Here is a 22906-nt window from a genome sequence, read left to right on the forward strand (position 1 = left end):
ACCTGTAGACGTAGCCCTATTGTGACTCTTACTATTAAAGTGAGATAGCAAAATACATTAATTAAGCTCTTATTACAACGTGACAAAAATATAGTTTTTTGTCTTTATCACTGTGGCCACTTTTTTTGTTTGTCAAGATGTATTTGTACGTGAGATCTTGACAAATAACGAGACAACAAGTGAGGTTATGTTGACTCAAGTATTTTAAAGAAATAATTGATTTTTTTGCTGTTTTTTGTTTTTGAAGTTCTTGTGCAATAGTGGATTCAGGGTTGCAGTAACTATACTAGGCTACAATAGCCGAAGCGAATGTAAAATAGAAGGAATAACATTTTACAAGTAAGCACCTCTGCTTGAGCGAGAAGGACTGAGGGGGCCACGCTGTATATATATACATACAATACAATATATACATCTGTATATATATATCTGTGACAAAGGCTTAGAATATTCAAAAACAAAAACGAAGGGGACACTTGACGGCAACGTTAGTTCTGATTTTCACCACGCGCCAAGATAGCCTAGTTGCACGTTATGGTTTTTAACGGGTAGTGCAGTCACTGACCTCTACACACAAGATTGCCAACACTTTATCCAAGCAACTTAATTTTCGCCATTTTGGTGCTGATAGTAGCAGTGAGCGTCATGTGAGCGTACTTGGAACTAAATATTAGGGATGAGCCTATAATCTAGGAATCTGTGTAATAACGATGATTCTTTCATTTTAACACAGAAATATTAGAATAGGTAGGTATATCTACTTATTTTAAAGCAAAAAATAATCCGATCTGTATAAATTATGAAGGATTGTATAAATTAAGATTCATATTACGATTTTTGTATCTGTCGGTTTATCATTTTAAAATTTAAATTCTATGCTATTCGTCTTTGGATAAAGCAGAAAACAGAATAATAAAGGCCTTAAAGGACTGTTATCCAGGGCCGTAAAATAAATTAAAAAAAAAAAAAAAAAACAGAATAATAAAAATAAAAAAGCAAATGAGTCGTCATCAAAGTATCAAAGTGAAACGAAATATAAAACGAAAGAAAATATTTAAAACAAAGGCTGGGAGACGTTCAATTTTTGCTTAGTTTATTTATACGTGTGATTGTTTATGTTTAATGTTTACAAAGTTATTGTTTCATCATTGGTGTGGATAAAATCGATGAGATCCTGTGTTGAGCATTTCAGACAATATGTGCAGTGTTGATTACGATTGAAATTCTGACGTGAAACAAGAGGGAAAAAAGTGTAAAAACTCCCAAGCCCAAGGTAAATCTTGGTGATAAATAATAACGGGTACACTCATACGAATTCCCACACGTTTTATTAACTCATATAAACCTTTGATGTTCCATTCACTAGCCAAACAAGAAAATGTCAAGACAAAATATGACCTCCAAATAATAACATCCGTCTTAATTTCATGTCCTGACGAATCCTAGCTAACAGCTTTTACTACATAATTACTTTTTAAAATAATCTATCACTTAATCATGCATTTATGCTAGTCAACTATGCTGTTCTAATAGTTACGTGGGTGAAATGAAATGGTAACTGCACATTTAATAGATTTGTGAGAGATTCTACATGAGCTGTCTAGGACAGCCTCTTAATTGAAACATTATAAGTCATAATACTTGATAAGATACCTGCAGTAGTTTTCTTCAACTTAGTTAATCTAAACCAAGCGTTTTATATTTGACACATGAGTATATTCTCTAGATACCTACCTACTCACAAATATTTTCAAAGCCTATGGCTGCTCAAAAAGTTATAATTGGCCCAATTTTACTTCAGAATATGAATTAATAAAAAATTATTAAAGTATTACTCCATGTAAACAATTTTTAAACTTTAAATATTATATCACAGGAAGCACTTAAGTCCTAATCTTATTTATCTTTTTTAATTTTTGGTGACATGTTCATTTTTACTATTTCTCGTTTATTTAAAGCTGATTATTGTTTAGTTGCTGTTGTCATGTTTTTAAAAAAGATTTACAAAATAAAATAGGTACTTATAAAAATAACAAAAAATTAAATAGCAGAAACAACAAGCAGTAAAATAATATAAACAACAAAATAAAATAACAGAAATTACAGACAGATTTTCGTTGTTGTGGTTCCATTTTTAGGGTTCTGTATCTCCAGAGAAAAAAGTTTTTGTGTCTGTCTGTCTGTCATGTCTGTCAAGAACCATCAAGGGAATCAAACTTTAAAGGCAAACATCCGAAAACAATATATTTGTAGTTAAATCACAAAAAAAAGTTTTATTTTTGTGACCCTTTGTGGGACTCGCACTTGACCGTTTTTTATTTTTGAACATACCTACATGGAACAATTAAAAAATAAAAATGTCTCAACCTTGTTAAAACTGATAACAATAAGTTCTTGGTAAGCAATATTTTACAATTTTGAATAATATGATGTTTGAACAGCTATTTAAATTTATGGAATTGACATTACACACATTCATTCTAATCTCAGAAACTACTTTATGGATTTTCATATGGTTTTTTACCAATGGATATTATAATGGATTCATCCTGCTAGATTTGTCTAGTAGAGATATGAGATATGTCCGAATCTGACACACACAAATGTGTGGGTTTTTAAATACCCCTGTACATATATGTTTTACAGCCAAGTATGCATACTTTGAAGCATATAACTGATGGAGTAAATATGCCTCATCCCTAGTCTCTAGCCACGTGGCAGATTCTGCATCTTTCTCTCTCTCTCTCTCTCTCTCTGCTACATATTCCTTATTGTTGAGGGTCTTGAATACTTTCCATTAATCAAATATTGGTAAGAGTTTTCTTCGTTAATAATGTGGTAGGTTCCCAGATCTCTCCGCATATATTGCAAATCTCTGATAAATCATTGTCAGATGATTAAAAAATTGGTAGTCAGTGGGGATTGCAGACAGAAGTGAAAACTTAAAATTATGAAATAACAGTGGTTTTTTGGATTTTCAAATTAATTGTTCTATCAAAAATTAAAATTTTATAATTTGTAAATTGCAACCAACATTACTTAGTTTAGTTTTTACAATATGGGTACTATTATTATTATTATTATTATTTATTTATTTAATTAGAACGGCCATAAAGCCAATTACACTAATTAAAATACGAGTACAAACTAACATAAACATACTTACAAAAATTAACAACTTAAAATTATAAATTTTAAAAAGCAAAATTATAAATTTTCACAAAAATGCAAGATCTGACCCATGAGGTCAGCCCATTTGTCAGCAAATATGTCACAGCGAGGGGACTCCTTCAGCAGTGCGTTGCGCGCAGCCAAAGTGCGCGGTATGGGTGACCTGGAACGCGCTACCGTGCGACTAAACGGACTTACGAAAAATTTGGAGCGGTGGCGGAGATAGCTGTAATTAGAGGGTGCATAAACGCAACAGAGCTTGTTGTCTAGTTGTGCTATACCATTAGCATGTCGGTGACCCGCCCTTGTAGTTTTAACCATTCCAAAATCACCTAACACGCCTAAAGAAGTTTTCACTTCAACATTTTGTTACAGGATGAGCTTACCAGAAACAATCAATTTGACGAAACAAGTAGTAATGTCTGAAACGGGGGAAGCACACCAGCTGTTTCTGGCGACGAAGCCTGCGCAGGTCATCGCTGGCATATTTGTGTGGACAGCTTTATTTATTACTTGCCAACAGGTTAGTTTTAACGCCGGATCGCATCACAGCGGCGCTGCGCCAATGCGTCAAAATATTTCAATCATTGCGTATGGTGCATCTCGCACTAGAGAGGCGCTGCACGTCGCAATATTTTGACGCGAAGCGACGCGATGCGCAGAGCCACTGTAATGCGGTCTGACGTTTACACTTATAATACTAGATGATGCCCGCTACTTCGTCTGCGTGGATTTATGTTTTTAAAAATCCTGTGGGAACTCTGCTTTACCTGTTGTATGTGGTATTGTGTCAAAAACCTCCACGCAAGTGCAGACAAAGTTTCAACAAATTTACCCATCTGTCTGTTTGTTAAATGATGCATACCAAATAATTATTATAATGTCCCAAATTTTGAGAGCATGTTTCCGAGAAGGAGCAATCCTAGATTTAGGGGACATGTTGCTTCATATCATGTCCCCTAAAACCATTAAAACACTTTCGGACCAACAGAGCTGTTCACATATGGAATAAATTGCCTAAGGATGTGGTTATGTCAAGTTCTGTTAACAAGTTCAAGAATAGATTGGATAAACATTTGGAAGACTCGACGTACTTCTGATATAGACGCATCAGCGAAAGCTGCTTAGTCTATTAAAAATAATAATAATAATGTATGCATACATTTAACAAACAGACAGATGGGTAATCATTAATTTTTATATCTTTATAACTACTTAATCTTATCAATAACACCTAATAATTGGTAACCAAAACAATTTGTCATATGGGCCATCTATCCATGATAACGCCATCAAGTGAGTTTGATAGATATTTATTGGGGTTTTTAGGAATGCGATCAAGCAATTTACAAATAAGAGCTAGAAAAATTAGAAAACAGGTCTCAACTTTATATCAAGATTAGTACCAAGATCTAAGCTTTCTGAGTTTTTTTGCAAAATGTTTTATTTCTTTTGACTAATCTACATTACATTCTCTATATAATCATTTCGTACATAAACCTATTCTATAGCAAAAGTAGGTAATACTTGGTACTTTTGCTTGATGTGTTTCTAAACTATTTTCTTAAGAATTGTGATATCTGGTGATAACACAGAACCGTCATGAAAGTCGTTATTTTATGCCGTAAACACTGCATTCACAGTGCTTTTAAAATAGTAAAAAATGATTATGCAAGTGCATGGATTTCAAGCCAATTAAGTACAGTTGTTTACTTTAACTGCAATGGAATTATGTACATTCTTTTTCTCTAGAGGATTTGTTTTCCCCAAAAGAACACTACACTATTGTTATTTTTTTTTAGTTTCTAGATGATATTCTGCTATTTCTATTTAGTGACTATTTCAATCCATAATAATTTGGCCGATTTGGCCAAATTACTACATACATGACATACTAATATTATAAATGCGAAAGTGTGTCTATCTTTCTGTCTGTCTGTCAGCTTGCTTAAAACGGCCTATCTGTTTAACTGATTTGGACGAAATTTGGTACGGAGATATTTTGCATCATCATAGACATAGGCTACTTTTAACCCTGGAAAATCAAACAGTTCCTGTGGGATTTTTAAAAACCTAAATCCACGCGGATGAAGTCGCGGGCATAATCAAGTAGACCTATAAATAAATAGCCTTGAAACAGTAATAGACAGACAAACAGACACTGTGATATTTATAATATTATATGAAAGTGTATGTTTGTATTGTCTGCTACCTTTTGAAGGCTATTTATTTATAGATCTATTTGACCAATTTTGACGAAATTTGGTAAAGCAATATGTATGACTGACATAGGCTACTTTTTCTCTCGCAAAATCAAAGAATCCCACAGGATTATTCCAAATCCATGTGGATGGAGTCACATATTTGATTGATGTCAAAAATTATTTATTTATTAAAAATATATTCGAAGGTTTTATTCTTAGTTTAATATTAAGATCAAAAGTGGGATGAATGGTTCAACCACAAATGAATCACAAAAAATTAATGTATTTAAATACTCTGTGATCCAAATAACGGCTATATTTATGAAACGAAATGAGATAGATAACAACAAATGAAACGTAGAATAATCACGTACTTTCAGTGTTTTGAGTTGTAAAATAATGTTCTACAAAAAGCGTAGTCTAGTGTTTTTGCGATAAAAGAAATTTAGTTACCAAACCTAACCAACAATTATTTAGCGAGCGGGTATAATTTGTTAGCATTCGACCGTAATTTAGTAACGTTGTTTGCTATTTTGCTCGGGCAGAGAGTTGGGGTGTTGCTAGAGAAGCAATGTCTCTGGTAAATCTACAAGTTGAACAGTAGTGTTTTTGCCATTTACATATTTGGTTGGTACTATTGTCTGGAGTTTTACAGTGTCTGTGCATCAATAAAAAAATCTGTCTTTGTCTTATATTTAAGATTTAATGTTTTGTATATTTTTTTATGATAGTGCTTAAACCTTCACTTACAAAAGCAATTTGAAAATAATTTTAAATAAGTACATATCAAACATTGGCTGAATTTATGCGGTTCTTGTTACAACAATGCATTGTAGCCAATAGTGAGCGAGCGTCAACCAATCAGAGGTGATTGCGATCGTGACATTGCAGCTGTCATTCTACCGCAATTGAGCAGCTGATGTATGAGGTTTGCTACTCCATAGGCTTAGAAATCATTGACTCTGCGAATGTTGTTATGATGCGACGTTTCGCCATAGCGGGTGAAAGTTACCCTACCTAAGATGGTGATCTTTAGAGTCACGGCAACTTGATGAGGTGCTCATGTTTTTAAATTGGTCACGTTACTGGTTTTAATTTGAACTTACGAGACCGTTGTGTAGACCGTAAAGTTCTCACCGTCATTTTAACCTATAAAAAAAAGAAAATTTGATCTTAAACATTATTCCACTTATCCTCTACCACTATTAAAGATTGTGAAAGCAGAGTATGTAGGCCATTAGGATTTTAGTTGCTTGTGAGTTGTGACTTATTATAAATGCGAAAGTGTGTTTTTTGATTTGTTGTTTTGTCCTTCAATCAGGCCGCAACGGATCGGTGTGATTTTTTGCATGGTTATAGTTAAAGACCTGGAGAGTAACATAGGCTACTTTTTCCACGCGGATGAAGTCGCGGGCATTAAGTAGTTATAGTAAGTAGGATAAGAAGATGGTGTTTAGAATCGAAAAGTTCCTAAACATTGTGCCGTTCAAATTCCTATTCGTCATGGCTTGGATTTTGTATACCTACCCCTACAGATTTCCACAAAAGAGAGGTATTTTGATATCTCGTTACTAATACTTATTTGTTGTTAGTTCGTATTTTTTACTAGACTTCAATCTATGTAGAAGTTTACCTACAAAATTTGTAAATAGTTTCCTATTACAATACAAAATTGTAATAGGAAAGCTAAAGGTACTGTCCTATTCCTTTAGTAATAAATAGAGCCTTTTAATTAATATTGATAATAATTATTTTACGACTACGATGTTCTTCACATTTTAGAAAAACTAGGTCACGGACTCTTGAAGGACACGAATACTTTTTCCGCAAAGTACACAGCTGTTCCGTGTACCTACCTACAATGAGTGTTTGCAAGCATGACGTTCCCGTTCGCTTGTAATCGCACCAAAGATACAACAATCTATTGATGACAGATAGGACAAAGCGTCAAGAGTTATAGCCAAAAAATAGGGACCAATTGGCTAACTTTCCCTTTAAAATTAAAATCTCAATTTTATTAAAGTACTCGACGTAATTCTGCTAGGTTGGACCTTCTCCCGCATAAAATACTTAAGTATTCCTTTTCTCAAAAAAAAATTCTTGTTCATAATTTTTTTTTGTGAAGATTATATAGCTATTATTAAATGGTACAATGATAAAAATCTGTTCGAGAACTATCGATTTTTAATAAAAAATTGTCCTGTATTTTTTAATATTTTTATTTAACTTTATTGTATCCAGGACTGCGCGTCACAAATCTTTGTTAAATCGCTTTTTGTAAACCGTTACAGCCCTTTCACACGGCGTCCAGTTAATATAAACACATTCGCCATAAGTACATATAAACACATTCGCCATCAAACGAGATTCTGCAGAAAACGGGATTCCTGTAAAAAACTGGACACCGTGTGAAAGCGCTGTTAGAATACGTCTTCTAAGCTGTGTGGGATCCTTCAGTAAGATAAAAAGTTTGTTATGAAAATTATTAGAACCGTTCTCCATAGCAATGATAATATGCTGGCGGCTGTGTGGAGCCTATCGTTAAAATAATATGCTGCACAGTCGTTCTATTTTACGTTATTATATCTCTTTGATTCCTGCCTGCCTACTTAAATACCTATAAGCCATAACTTCATGCTCGATTTCCCACAGTATATAGACGGGAGCGTCTATTTTTAAATTTAAATCTCGTGCAAGATTCTGTTATGATTATATGCCGTTCTATATTCGTTTTCCCTTTCTAACTTCTTATTAATCATATTTAGCACTCTTTCTCTCCTTGAGTGTGCAAACTTCCAATGGTATCATTGTATGCTCATACAAATAAAATCTTGTTACACCTTTAAGATCCAATATTCATTTTTCCTGATTCCATATTATTGAAACAGGAGTTTGTCCTTCGTCCCCAACTGAATTTGCCAGTTGCTTTTGTAATTTTCCTTGTATTTTCAATCTCATCAGTGCCAGTAGTTTGGCACTCGACTCTTTTAAAGTGGTGGTAATCCCGTGTACTCGTGGTCGTCCTTTTACCGGTAGACGGAAACTGCTGGACATAGGCATAGCTCTCTTACAAGGATCTTCGCAAACTTAGTTATAAGATGTGATGTGTTGCACAGTTTGGAAAATAAACGTCTTGTCTTTCTTTCTTTTTTTCTCTCGGATACTTGATGGAGATCATCCTTTCAGCTAACGTAGGTATCATCATTGATCCACTTTCCGACTAAATTGAAATATTCTGTCTGTATGAACTCTCTCGAGTTCATAGAGTTCGTAAACTTGTTCAAAGCACACCAGCCCATTTTAGACAACCCGACAGAGCAGGGTTGCTTTGTTCACCAGCTTTTCAACCATAACGAGCATAGATAAGAGTAAACGCAAACAAAAGAGCAATTTCAATGTAATCAGACTGTTGATATTTTATTTTCCCACAGAATTCGAGAGGAGCTATTTATATATTTTTGTTTTAGTCTTGTTTCTATGTCCTTAATGTCGCGGAACGACTTTAAAACTGGTCAATAGCTTTCAAGGTCGTAGAAGAATCAAACACGACTAAAATATTACACGAACTCTGTATCTAGATAGGCGAAGTGCTGTGATAAATTCTGATTTTATGAATACATCTATAAAGTTAAAATAATTGAAGTTAAGATATATACCACTTCTCTCCTTTTTAGCGCTTATTTATCCACTTGACAAACTCTGAAGGGATCTTAATGAAATGTTTAATATCATGTAGATAACTAGTCTGATATGTACCAAAACGTCATAGCTTGCATCACTTTTATCGATGTCAGGTTACGCTTAATTATGATCTCATCTCACTAAAATGATGATGCTGACTAAAATATGACGGTTCTTCTTGCAAATGTATCGCACAGATTTGTTTTTATTGACCTTTACAGACTAGATGGCATCGTACGTACTGGAATGCTAACATTTAGCGGAACAGCTTTACTTGCTGGATTGGTACATGATAATAAATAATATAATGATGTTGAGGTATCCATAATGGTTTCCAGCGTTGACCCAAGAATCTTATTTCCATCGTTTATTATATTCAACTAGCTCATAGTTAGGGAGGCGAATAGGGGAATTTTCGGCAATACTCGAGCGTGGCAGTTTAAGATATGAGAGATACCTTAGACCTAATAGAACAACCTTGTAAAGTATTTAGCTCTATATGTAGTGACGCGCGCCTAGGATAGACGATCAGATTAGTAAAAAAAAAATCGATAGTCTGAAATACTCGAGCGCGTCCGATTAAGATATTGGGGGTTGATTTTAGTGTTTTAAGACTAAATTTAACTAATCTGACGATAAGTCCTTGACGCCGCCGAGTTATAGGGTCGCGAACTTGTAAAAAAAAACGTTAATCCGGAATTCTCGAGCGCGATTTTTTATTTTTTTATTTTGAAGAATATAATTTAATTAATTTAATGAGGGGTTTGGAATTTTATAATTTCTAAATTTCTGGTCTGGTCTGGTGGGAGGCTTCGGCCGTGGCTAGTTACCACCCTACTGGCAAAGCCGTGCCGCCAAGCGATTTAGCTTTCCGGTACGATGCCGTGTAGAAACCAAAGGGGTATGGGTTTAATAAAAACTGCCATACCCCTTCCAGGTTAGCCCGCTATCATCTTAGACTGCATCATCACTTACCACCAGGTGAGATTGCAGTCAAGGGCTAACTTGTAACTGAGTAGTAAAAAAAAAAAAAAATCTAAAATTTACTAAAAATACAAAATCTGCCGGTTTCCGCATGACTGGAAGTGTGGAGGAGCCATTTCGTCTTCCGAAAAACGCGTTGCGGCATATAAGTCGCGAACGATACATTTTACCAAAAAAAAGTTTAAATAAACAAAAAAGGTAATTTTATTTTACACAAAAAAGGTCTCTTTACATTTTTGTCCAAAGTTAAAACTTTTTGACTTGAAGCATCATAAAAACTCAAACTCCCGGTTTTTTGAGTATATCTCGAAAACTGAGGGTGTTAAAAAAATTGATATGAAATAACGATAATTAAATTATGTGACTTATTATATCTCAATTTTTTTTTTTTTTCTAAAGCTTCTCGACAATTTTCGTGGACTCGGAAAAAGTTACGCGTATCTGTATACAAAAGTATCATTAACATGTAGTTTCATGTATGTATATTATTCAATAGCCTGTTGATCCTCAAATTGTTTTTTGGACGAACCGTATGCAAAACGAAGTGAAGAATTGAAGCAAAAAAGAGGAATTTGCCATAAACATGTAATACAGACTGAGCGCTTCGCGGAAATATGCCGTCCTACCAGTATTTTTCCTTAATTTCAATTATCAAGGAGAAAGAAAGGAAAAAAAAGAAACCAAAAACCTTTTTCGGTCAGATTAAGAGAACCCACCAACATTTTTGTCAGATTAAGAAAATATGCTTTCAGGATACCGAGATATACCTCCCCTATGAAAATCTGACGCGCTCGAGTATTTCGAAAAAACTTTTTTTTTTGCATTTTCAAAAATTCATCGTAACTTATCGTCGCGCCGAAATCGTCAGTTTTTTTAAAGGGAGCTTCCTTGGGGCCTACTCAACACCCCTTCCGAAAATCTGACGCGCTCGAGTAATTTTTTTTTTTTGCATTTTTGACTACTTTATATGCCTACCCCCACCACGCAAACCGGCAGATTAGTATACCGTTGTTATCAGAGGCACTTGGGGCATACGTAGTATGAATATCTGACGCGCTCGAGAATGCCCAAGTAACTGTTTTTTTAAACATTTTTGAAAAACCGTACACGCCAAACCCACCGCTAAAATGGTTTTTACCATACGAGCTTTTCGAAATTATTTTATCTTCCGATTTTGATAGGTCTCGACGGCGCCGTTGAATTACGCCATTTAGCTACCTCGCCTGCCTAACTATCATGCTTGCGTCTTTGTCCGCGCGGACTACACAAATTTCACACCCTTAGGTGTTGAATTTTCACAAATTCTTTCTTGGCGGATGCCTACGTTATAATAGCTATCTGCATGCCAAATTTCAGCCCGATCCGTCCAGTAGTTTGAGCTGTGCGTTGATAGTTCAGTCAGTCTTTCCCTTTACATATTTAGAAGATAAGAAGATATTGCTATTCATTATTGATTTTTGATTATGTTTAGTGCAGTATTTTTCTTTTATGAATATATATTTTTGCCTCACTAGATATGAAGCCCGCGATTTGTCCGCGTTTCGGTTTTCCTAAAGTTCCGTGAGAATTCTTAGATTTTCTGGTATAAACAGTAGCCTATTTTCGTCTTTGGAAAGCAAAGCTATCTCTGTAACCAAATATATGATGCCCACGACTTCTTCAGTGTGGAGATTGTTTAAAAATCCCGTGGGAATTTGTTCCCTTTTCTGGACAACAAGTATCCTTTCCCGAGATACAAACTATCGTCAAAATCAGTTAAACGTACTTATGGGAAAAAGCTAACAGACCGACAGACATACTTTCTCATTTATAATATTAGCATGGATTGGATGATTAGGAAGGCGTGAGCTTTTATAATTTCCTTTGAAACACGAGTAAGGACTGGTAATATCAACTTAGACCTCAAACAAAAGTTCTAGCTAAGTATGTTTGAAGGAAAAAGTGACCGTTCTATATTTTCTTGCCGCCAAGGCCGGCGGCTGTTAGGCAATGGCCCGGCCGCCGGCGAGAAAACGACTAACTATCGGCGATTTTCTCTCAAGAAACGCACAATAAATGTACATTCCGTGTAAACAAAAGAGATGCATATATATCAAAAGTTGCTCTCTGACTGTTCACACTGCCGGCGACGACTCGCTTTACTAGTTATGTCGCTCGCTCGCATCGCACTCGCTCAGCGATATTCGTTCAGCGATGCTCGCTCGCTTGAACACGTGTAACACGCTCGCAGGTTTGCACAGGACTGAGCGATCGCGGCCGAATGGCCGTATCGGTTGGGATGTTCGGAATCGGAGTATCGGTTATATTTGGATTTTGGCGAGTAATCGCTCGTCGCACTTGCACACTCGCTTATAGCCCGGCGACAAAACTATCGAAACTACATACTTGCTTCGCGCTGATCGCCAACTCGTTTATAGTTTCTAGTTCTACTCGTTTCTCGTTCATGGTCGGCGGTCGGACCACTGCCTCAGTTATACAGTTATTGGTGAATGTAGAACTTACGTGCCGGTATACAGTACTGCTAGTTCGATGGTATAACTGATTTTATATTTCCCATTGCTTATTTGAAAGGTGAAACTGCAATCGCGATATAAACGTTCTGTCCAATAATTATGTTTTTGATATAATATATCTACCAGAAATTAGTTTTCTGGATCTACCAAGGTTTTTTATAAAATTCCCTTTTTTGATGGTATAATTAGATAAATTATACTTATCTAATCCTAATACTTACTAGTTGAGCTATCAAGGCTCCATTGATAGATGATATAACCTCATCGACCTTAATCTGCGCTAAAATAATATAAAATTGATTCAACTAATATAATAGTGTGAGGTCAGAGTGATTTGCGAAATGAGGTAACAAAATATGCAAATACGCATTGAATGACGTCAACATGCAAGAAACGCGAGTAAATGTGTCAAGGAATCGTTGTACAATGCTAGGCTTTTTCTGGATTAAAAACATATCCATTGACCGATCAAATCTTCAAGAAAATACCTACTGGATGTGGTGACCAAGTAATTAGAGCAATGAAAACCGCAACAATATTGGTTAGTGACTGAATGTATGGTTTGACACCCATGTACGTTCTAAGGGCCGACGCGACGTCCTAGGAGTTTGGACCATAGAGCAGAAACAAAGAGGAGTTGGCCTAAGCAACTGTGCACTGTGATTTTCAACTAGGTCCTGACGTCATCACTGTGGGCGGGGCCTTAGTTAGTATGCTGTCTGCGTTCGTCAGGTTCACATATATTGAGACTCGTATTATCGGTGTGTTTTCGCGTTTTTAAGAACAAAAGGATGAAGTGTTGTGTTTTATCGTGTCAAAGTTATTCAGACAGACGTTCTGATGCTATGAATGGTATCACATTTCATTTGTAAGTAATTTTATACGTAATTATTAAAATAGTTCTAGATTATTGACATCTAGTGTGAGATAGCTGAACTATGTAGTGACATCAATATATCGATGTTAGGTCGCTAAGCGAGTAGTTTTGCTACTAACCCGCAGATGGAAAATTGAGAAGTGGGCGGCGTTCCACAACCCCTCACCCCGCAAAATGTCACTCGATATTTCATAGGGAAATCTTAATACAACATCTCCTCTTTGTTTCTGCTCTATGGTTTGGACCTAGCGGAGTGAAGTCAAATCTTTATGATAACAGATTAAATTCAGCTAGGTAGTTTTCTATTTATTTATATAAGCTTGTGATTAGTTTTCTTTAGTTTGTTTAATATATGTACCTACTTATTTATTTTTATATAGAATCCCGCTGCTGAATATAAACTCGACTATACTTCGTCATTATCTTATATCTTCGGTTGAATTGTTATACTAATAAAGAAGGCTGAGATTTATTGAGTATGGCTCTATAAATCTCAACTCAAAACCAAAACATTGTGGCTAATTCTGTTGTAGGAACACTATCTCAAAACAAAGATAAATTGACAGGTCTAAAATGTAGTGCTTTTCTTTTCCGCAGCGATCATTAGAAAAGATAGCAATTAATTACTGTCATTCTATGTAGTTTAGTTTAGTTTAAAGATTGTGTACACCAGTACCGCGATTGCGGTAGAAACAGTACAATGTCACGATCGCAATCGCCTCTTATTGGTTGACGATCGCTCACTATTGGCTACAATGCATTGTTGCAACAAGAATAGCACAAATTCAGACAATCACAACAATTGAGACTGTAATAATGATTGATGTAGGTTTTACGAAATCGCCCTAATGAATTATTAGTCCCATTGATTTGGGTTGGGCTACATGAGTAAAATCAAACTAAGCTGAACGATGTCGTTCTATAAATATTATGTACGTTGGTTTAATTAGATTCATTCCGATAAATCTGTTGTACTTTTATCTATTCGTATTATTGAGATAAGCCTCAATAATTGTGGCAAGAGTGCCACGTTATCGGTGAGCAAGAGTTTCCGAGTTTACCTGTTGATAAATTGATATCGATACGACTTTGTTTCATAAAGAAAATTTTTTTACTTGAAATTAAAGAAATATATCGACTTATTCGTATTTATTAGGCTTAAGTAGAGCTTAAAATATTTCCATACTAGATAATGCCTGCGACTTTGTCCGCGTAAGTTTGATTTTTTATAATTCCGTGGGAACTTTTTCATTTTTCGGTGAGAACTCTTAGGTTTTCCGGAAAAAGTAACTTATTGCAAGCTATATTTCCAAACTTTTCATCAAAATCGGTTAAGCGGGTGGGCAGTGAAAAGCTAGCAGATAGAAGATAGTCATACTTTAGCGTTTATAATAGAGAGAGAGAGAGCCTTCGCGTGCCAGACCTTCCTTATTTTATAAAAGCTGTCTGTCACATACTATAGATTGTATAATATTATGTGACATAATATGTAATTAAGCTTAAAGTACCGAACCGATGCAATGTGCGATATTAAACAAATAGGTTTGTTTCCGAAACCAGAACCCTTGGACGATTTAACCTAAGGACGCGCCTCGCATGATTATTCCCCTCTGTCAATAGTATTGGATTTTTAATCCACTGCGTTTATAAACACTGTTTGCGGAATCGATTTTGTCATTGTAAGAATCGTTTTCGATGTGTGACGACGTCTTACACGCTGGGTGAAAAATGCCTGTTTGTGCCGTTAGTGAGTGCAAGAACAAATCAAACACATCAAATTTACAAAAAGATGGAATTTCATTTCATAAGTAAGTATTTTTGGTGTAATAAACGCTTTCTATAAATTAAATTACATAAATTATTATAATAAAATAACAATCGAGAACTTTACCGATTCAGTAATTGAGTACGTAATAATTCGGTAGAAACGAGTTACACTCCTCCTCCTCTCCATATTTTGTTTTTTCTAAACAATTGCAACCCTCGATATATACAAATTAGGTTTAAATTTGAATACGCGTGAACAGCATGAAATTACGTAGTAGTACGATAGTGATTGCGGTTCGATTATCGATATCGATGAAAACATTTTCTTTATTATTAACGACTAAATTACCGTCTTCAAGTCAAGTAAAGAATAGTTATTATTAATTACCACAATTTTTTCGCTACCTATACTTGTAATAAAACTGGTCGATTTCTGTGATTTCACGTACTTAATACATTTAAAAAAAAAATTAAAGCAACGCAATTTTAGTGATAGGCGCGAAACGGGGTAGGGTGTCTCTGAACTGGGTAATATGTAGCTAAAAGGTGTACCTTTCTCAAGGATGAGGATCAGGTAATAATTTATCATAATCGTTTTATTTTTACAGATTTCCTAAAGACGCCCACTTTAAAATGAAGTGGGCACTACGTGTTATATATTTTAAGGGCAATACGTGTTATATTTAATAACTTACATTTAATTTTTTTGGACAAAGAGTACACCATATTGGAATTACCATGTAAACCCAATGTGCAATAAATAAATGATTGATTGGAAAGAAAAAACATTTTATTGATTGATATACCTACTAATTATGTTTGGTAGGCTTTTGCGCGGTCAGGTTTATTTTGTATTATATAATAATATAAGTCATTAATAAGCACATTTCACTATCGAAATTTTAAATGAAAATTTCGTTATATAAAAAAATACAAAAGATTAAAAATGATATAAAATAAGTAAAAAAGTATGTGCATATTTTTTAAATAAATATTTTTCTTATTTTTACGTTGCATTATTAGTTTTTGGGATAGTTACCTATTAAGTGAGGTGAATGTATGCAAGAATACGCTACGCTGACCAAACACTGGTTTTAAGTAATTAAATACGAGTAATAAATTCTTACTTCTACTTTTGTTTCTGAAAAACTATCGATATATTTTAAAATATCGATACGGTAGCATCGCAAATCAATTTGACTGTCTTACACTCGTAATGTCTTTGCATGTTGATGTATATAACTTATTAGTGTGCGTAAAATGTAGTAGTGTTGAAGATTTAGATATGTGTGTGTTAATAATGACACAAAACTTTGTTGAGTGAGTGTGTCAAGTTGTCTATGTAGTGTTTCCTCGTCCCGCACCAAAAGTGACAGAAATTTTTATTCGTAATATTAGGCGCGTTACAAGTCCATAGGTTAAATCGTCCAAGCCAGAACCTTATGGTTTTTATATAGAACTGGTTGATGCCCGCGACTTTGTCAGCGTGGATTTAAGTTTTTTAAAATCCCATGGGAATTAGTTTATTATCCGGAATAAAAGTAGCCTATGTCACTCTTCAGGTCTTTAACTAAACCTATGCAAAAAATCACGTCTAGCCTAATATTTGTCGTATCGTCGATTCAGGATCAAACCGAGAGTTCCCTCACTCTAGTTCACAATGCCTATGTCTAATACCAGTTGCTAAAGAACGTTGGGTAACCCAATGTTTATGTCACGGCACTTGATTTTTATTGACAGTAAATTGTTTACTAGCACAAGATCGTGAATTTAATTGAAAGGTCTCGGTCGCAGCTGTACTGACCGCACTATAATGTGGACTCTAAAACAGTACAAAATTGCGAAATACTTAGAAGGGTTTTCGCGGACTTCTTTTGAAGTTTTTAAGAAACCATATCGGGCCATCCATAATCGAGGGTGACGAAAGTGACTTAAAATTCAAATCTTGGGGCTAAAATATTGCATGAAAAGGATCACTCTGTTGTTGAAAAGAATTCTAAGCAAGTCTTAAAACAACGCTATTTTCCACAGAGAAGAAGGACATTGTGAAAATGTGCACTTGTTAATACTCAATATATTTTTGTTTTGAGATTATGTCCAACTGAATACCATTATAACTACTAGAGAAATGTTGTAAAATACACGCTAGAGACGGTAACTTAAAGGCAAATTGAAATTGCGACTAAAAATATCCATAAAATCTGCCTGAATACATGCGGATTTTTAACTATGTGTTTTGTTCGTTGCAGATTTACCTACACCTACGTTGGTACACCAACCCATCGGAGCAGCGATGGATAGTGCGCATTCTATTCATCGTACCCATATACGGATGCTACAGTTGGATATCGCTGCTTTTCTTCAATAGCGATTCGTATTACGTTTACTTCTTTACCGTGAGGGATTGTTATGAAGGTAATTATTAGTTTAAAGTAATGCACCGATTACAATAGTAGCACACAATATGATTATAAATTAATTATTACTATTATATTATTATACAAGAAAATGAGTTGCCTGAAATATTAAGTTTTAATACGTTTAAAATATTCATACATAAATTACTCAAAATTGTCTATTTGGGAGATTTTGCTGTATTCCTCATACTGCTCTATTTTTCGTACAAGCTTACACCAAGTACTTTGAATATTCACTATCTTATTGTAATCTTAACTTAAGTCCATTAGACGAAACTAGTTTTCTTATCAGTAATTCTTTTACGTGCAAGTGCGCGATTTAATGTCAATGACTCTCTTTACTTTGTACTTCAAATTGACAAAATGAAAATGAAATTACCATTTAATGTTTACTAATTCAATAATAAGGTTATATTTATATATTATATAGGTACATTTGTTCCCTAGCTACCAGTTTTCGAAAGGCAATCCTTTGTTGAATATTGTTCGTACGATAAGATCCTAGATAAATACCTACAGTCATCTTAATCCCATTTTTGAGGAAGATAAAAGATATTTGAAAATCAAGGACGTAACTCCAAGTAGGTACAGTAAATCACGAGCTAAACGATGCTCTTGCCTACTCAGCTCTGCTCCTTACTTCCCATAACTACAGCACCCGCGCATCCCTAGCTCTCGTCCTTAGTTCATGTCATTAACTCGCATCCCTCGCTTCAACTCCAGTTGAAGTTGATTTCATACCAATGAAAAAGCTTTGGTGAAAAGGGCTTCAACGAAGCTAACCTCGAGCCTCTTTTCACCATCAAGCGATCACACATCCGTAGCCTAGCAACGTAACATATCTCTGCTGGAGAGACAGCCTTAACATTAGAAAAGGTAGTATTTATTTGATAAAATGTCCAAATTTTCACAGCGTTCGTGATCTACAGTTTCTTGTCCCTATGCTACGAATACTTGGGTGGTGAGGGCAACATAATGTCCGAGCTCCGTGGGCGCCCGGTCCGGGCATCGTGCGTGAACGGCACGTGTTGCCTCTCTGGTGCCACTTACACTATTGGCTTCCTGAGATTCTGTAAGCAGGCCACGCTGCAGTTCTGTCTCATCAAGCCCGTTTGCGCCTTCATCATTATATTCCTGCAGGTAAGTCTAGCTGTGTCTAACGATGTATCACTAGCAAACGATACTATCTCGTGATTGTCTTTGATTAGGTCATTAATGTAAATGAGGAAGAAAAAAGGTCCTAAAGTGCTACCCCAAGAGACCCCCTTTTTGTTAAAAAAAACCAAACAAACCTTTCGTTTAGATTTTTTTTGAATACTTTTTCAACTTTTATTACTAGCTGATGCCTGCGACTTCGTCCGCGTGCATTAAGTGTTCTATAATCCCGTGTGAACTCTGATTTTCCGGGTTAAGAAGAAAGAGCCCTATAATATATCACTCTCCAGATATTCCACTATATCCATGCAAAAAATTACGTCGATCAGTTGCTCCGTTGCGGCGTGATTGAAGAGCAATTCAACAATCATTTCAAACACTTTCACGTTTATAATATCAAGAGTGATTCTTTACCACAAATGCAATCATATAAAATTGCACTAAGTTAAATTATAATATGTACTTACCTGACATATAAATAGATTGCCTCGCTATAGTTCTATCTCGATCGGTAAACTGTACTATCATAAAAGGTAAATACGAGTACATCACAGCAAATAGGTATGTATCAAATAGAACGACTTTCCCATCCTGTTCCAGTTTATTCCTATCTTAGAAATACTTTAAGCATTTAACTCATCTAATATTCGGCATTTCTCAATTTGATCACTCGCTAATACATACTTGCAACGGATTTTTACGTTTCTGGTTGAATCTAGTTATGTAAAAAAGGCTCTTAAAATAGTAGTTCGAAAGCCGGCGTATTATAATTTTTACTCACCAATTTAACTAAAGGTCTCTTTAAAAACATTAGTTTGTTAATATCTTTATTGCACGTGTATGCAATACTTACAAATTATTATTTAGAACTTGCGGATTTAGATTTTTTAAATCGCGTAGGAACCGTTTATTTTCCTGTAATAAAATTTTTGTTTAGTTCATAATATATATTTGTCGGTCTCCACGGTGCAAGTTACGAGTATCTCTGCGAAATTGCAAAATTTCCTCAAGACCGGTTCAGTTGTTGAACCGTGAAAAGGTAACAAACAACATACACTTTGTATTAATCACTACCCATATTAGAAATGCGAAAGTGCGTTTGTTTGTTGGTTTGTCCTTCAATCACGTCGCAACGGAGCTATGGGTCGACGTGTTTTTTGCATGGGTATAGTTTTTAAAAACCCAAATCCATGCGGAAAAAGTCGCGGCCATCAGCTAGTAATATTATGTATTAGATGGTGCTAGGAACTTCGCACGTATGAATTTAGGTTTGTGAAAATTTCGCTTGTGTATCTTGCATTTTATCCCGGAAAATCAAAATACAACACTCAAAATGCAAAGTATGTCTCTGCGATTCTACACCTTTCGTCAAAATCGGTGAAGCCGTTATGAAAGCTATCAGACAGACAAACAGACAACACAGATAGTCTGTGACTCTCGCAATTATAATATGAGTATGGATAGTTTGGATTAGTATTTCAAATCACTTGCTCTTAGACAATAAACCATTACATCACTAAATTAAAATTACCTCGTCCAAATAGATCAGAAGTGTATATGTTGTGCAATTAAGAACGAATAATGTTTAATTATTACTTATTACTAGCTAATTAGTATTTATGATGGTATGCCCAATCGTTTATATTTATTTAGTTGATTATATGGCTAATCTACTTAATATGTACAATGTTCTCTTACAAAAATGATTCATTATATGTTACTGCCAATATGACAAGCAAATTGAATTTACATGAAACGATTAGTACTTTGACGCTCAAGGACCGATGACGTAGGGTCCAAAAAACCTGGGAAAAGTAACAGAAAGTTCCTTGTTTGTTCTACATCTTTGCCCCCTCAAACTTATCTTAATGACTTCCTATGTTTGTCTTAGAATAGAATAGAATAGAATAGAAGTACATTTATTGGTTGATCCGACACATGATAAACACAAACACAAATATTTACAAAAAAACATTCCTTAAAATCTAATAGGTACCTATTATCTAAAATGTGTCGTGCCAACGAAAAGGCCCGAACTCAGCTGAATGTTGTGGTTACACGATGTAACCACAACGCTGGTTTTCTGATAAATTGATACGTAGTCGAAAGTCCTGGGACACGAAGCGATTTCGCTCCTCGTTTTTAATTCAAACTGCTAGGATTTGGAACGCCTTTCCAGCATCAGTTTTCATCTCCAGTTTTAATGTGGGTACCTTCAAGAGGCGTCTTCTAGGCAAGTGCGTTCCAGCTTAAGCTGCATCATCACTTGCCAGCAGGTCTGATTGCAGTCAAGCGCTAGTATATAAATTTAAAAAAAAAGTATCGGCCATACGGAAAACTAGTGAAGCTATCTTCTATGAGCCCTTTCTATTACAGATTGCAGGGCACTACCACGACGGCGACTGGAGCCCCAACGGCGGCTACCTCTACATCACGATAGTGTACAACTTCTCCGTGAGTCTGGCGCTGTACGGCCTCTTCCTGTTCCTGGGCGCGACCCGCGAGATGTTGAAGCCCTTCGACCCAGTGCTCAAGTTCTTCACTGTCAAGTCTGTCATCTTCTTGTCGTTCTGGCAGGGTGAGTTTTATTGGTACATCTCGTTATAAATATAAAAAAAGTTTAAAAATCTGTAACCCACTACGGAAAAATAGGCATTTCATGTTAATTACGTGCGTTCGGCGAAAGTTATTGTAATAGAAAGATTTTTTATTAAAATCATTTTTTTGCAAGTGCTTTTGAATCGTCAAAAAGATTTACCACATGGTTCGGAATGCCTTTCCTACCAAGAAGAACCAGCAATAAACTTCTACTCGTTAGTGTGGAAGTGGAAGGAAAACAATTTGGTCATCGACACTAAAATTTTCGCTGAACTCGCGAACATTTTCATTAGTTGTACGTGGCTTAGTGCACGGTAAAGGTCGACCATTTTTTTGTTCCGCTCTTTTCGTTTGTCGTGCTGCCAAGCCCACATCAGTCTCACCTGAGCAAATCATCTACTCGGTATGCAGGTGTAGGACTGGCCATCCTCGAGAAGGCGGAGGTGATATCGCCGATCATCGACGCGGACGGCACGCGCACCACGGCCGGTACCGTGTCCGCGGGCTACCAGAACTTCCTCATCTGTATCGAGATGCTGGCGGCCGCCATTGCGCTGCGCTACGCGTTCCCAGCGTCCGTGTACGCGCACGCGCACCGCGACCCGCACCGCTCCGTCACCATGCAGTCCATCTCTAGCAGCCTCAAGGTGAGTAACGACGTACTAAAAGTCATCGCTGTGTCAAACGGACGCCCGCTGCTGCTAAGGCCTTCAGGGAGATGTGAGGCAACGCGCGGCACTTTGCGTTGCGTGTGGCGGCGCGTCTTGTGGTTATCCTATTCATGGAGCGTGCAGATGGCGAGGGCCGCAGGCATACGGTGGTGGTGGTATAGGCGGTGGTGCCAGCAGCCGTAACTCTGTACTACAACCACCCCACCACGCACGCACGTAGTACACGCCACAGGGAATGTGGCTGGACAAACTGCGGCGCACGCATATTATGATGTCTGGTGCGATGTTCTACCGTGAGCACTCGTGACCACGCTCCTGCATGATCATTGAACACTCATAATAATACATCAGTATAAGTTAAGCACATTTACTTGTAAAGTAGTTCGATAAAATCGATATTTAAATAAACAAAGATACTCGTGCTATCTGGAGTTCTGTTTGCGCTGATCCTTGGGCTGTCTTTCTACACGGAATGTACGTGGGATGTGTTTGAAACTTACCAATAGGATTTCTTTATTTTCATTGCCGATAAGAAGTCATAACGTAAACGTATAATCGTAATCATCGAAATCGCAATCGGTAGCAAACTCTACCCCTTGATTAGTCGAATTCGCGTTGAAATCGGGTGGCGAATGTTTTAAATGCAATTTTGCTTGATTGCTTTCCCATTGAATTTCAGGAGACAATGAACCCCAAGGACATAATGACGGATGCCTTCCATAACTTCCACCCGCAGTACCAACAGTACACGCAATACAGCTCAGGTTAGTGGATCATTTGTACATCTGCATGACAGCTGCCTGAAATATTCTTACATTTTTTTTGTTTGCTGATCATTGGAGTCTTGTTCGTTTGCAATATTCTTATT

General features: G+C 36.1%; 1 protein-coding gene across 3 annotated transcripts in view; it reads left to right on the forward strand.

Annotated features, from left to right (window-relative positions):
- The first annotated feature begins 976 nt into the window (after window positions 1-976).
- The window catches only part of Tmep (Transmembrane endosomal protein), a 30808-nt gene continuing 8878 nt past the window's right edge, over window positions 977-22906 (forward strand). For 2 of the 3 annotated variants that reach the window (XM_034975159.2, XM_034975161.2), the window contains exons 1-7: window positions 977-1273; window positions 3547-3694; window positions 17447-17612; window positions 18528-18754; window positions 21146-21347; window positions 21779-22014; window positions 22718-22802. In XM_034975159.2, coding sequence (XP_034831050.1) covers window positions 3548-3694; window positions 17447-17612; window positions 18528-18754; window positions 21146-21347; window positions 21779-22014; window positions 22718-22802 — 1063 coding nt within the window. In that variant the 5' untranslated portion in view covers window positions 977-1273; window position 3547. Of the gene's footprint in view, window positions 1301-3546; window positions 3695-17446; window positions 17613-18527; window positions 18755-21145; window positions 21348-21778; window positions 22015-22717; window positions 22803-22906 lie in introns of all 3 variants that reach the window. The other variant, XM_034975160.2, reaches the window with a different exon arrangement.

This window comes from Maniola hyperantus, chromosome 14 (assembly GCF_902806685.2).
Source record: "Maniola hyperantus chromosome 14, iAphHyp1.2, whole genome shotgun sequence".
Taxonomy (NCBI): domain Eukaryota; kingdom Metazoa; phylum Arthropoda; class Insecta; order Lepidoptera; family Nymphalidae; genus Maniola; species Maniola hyperantus.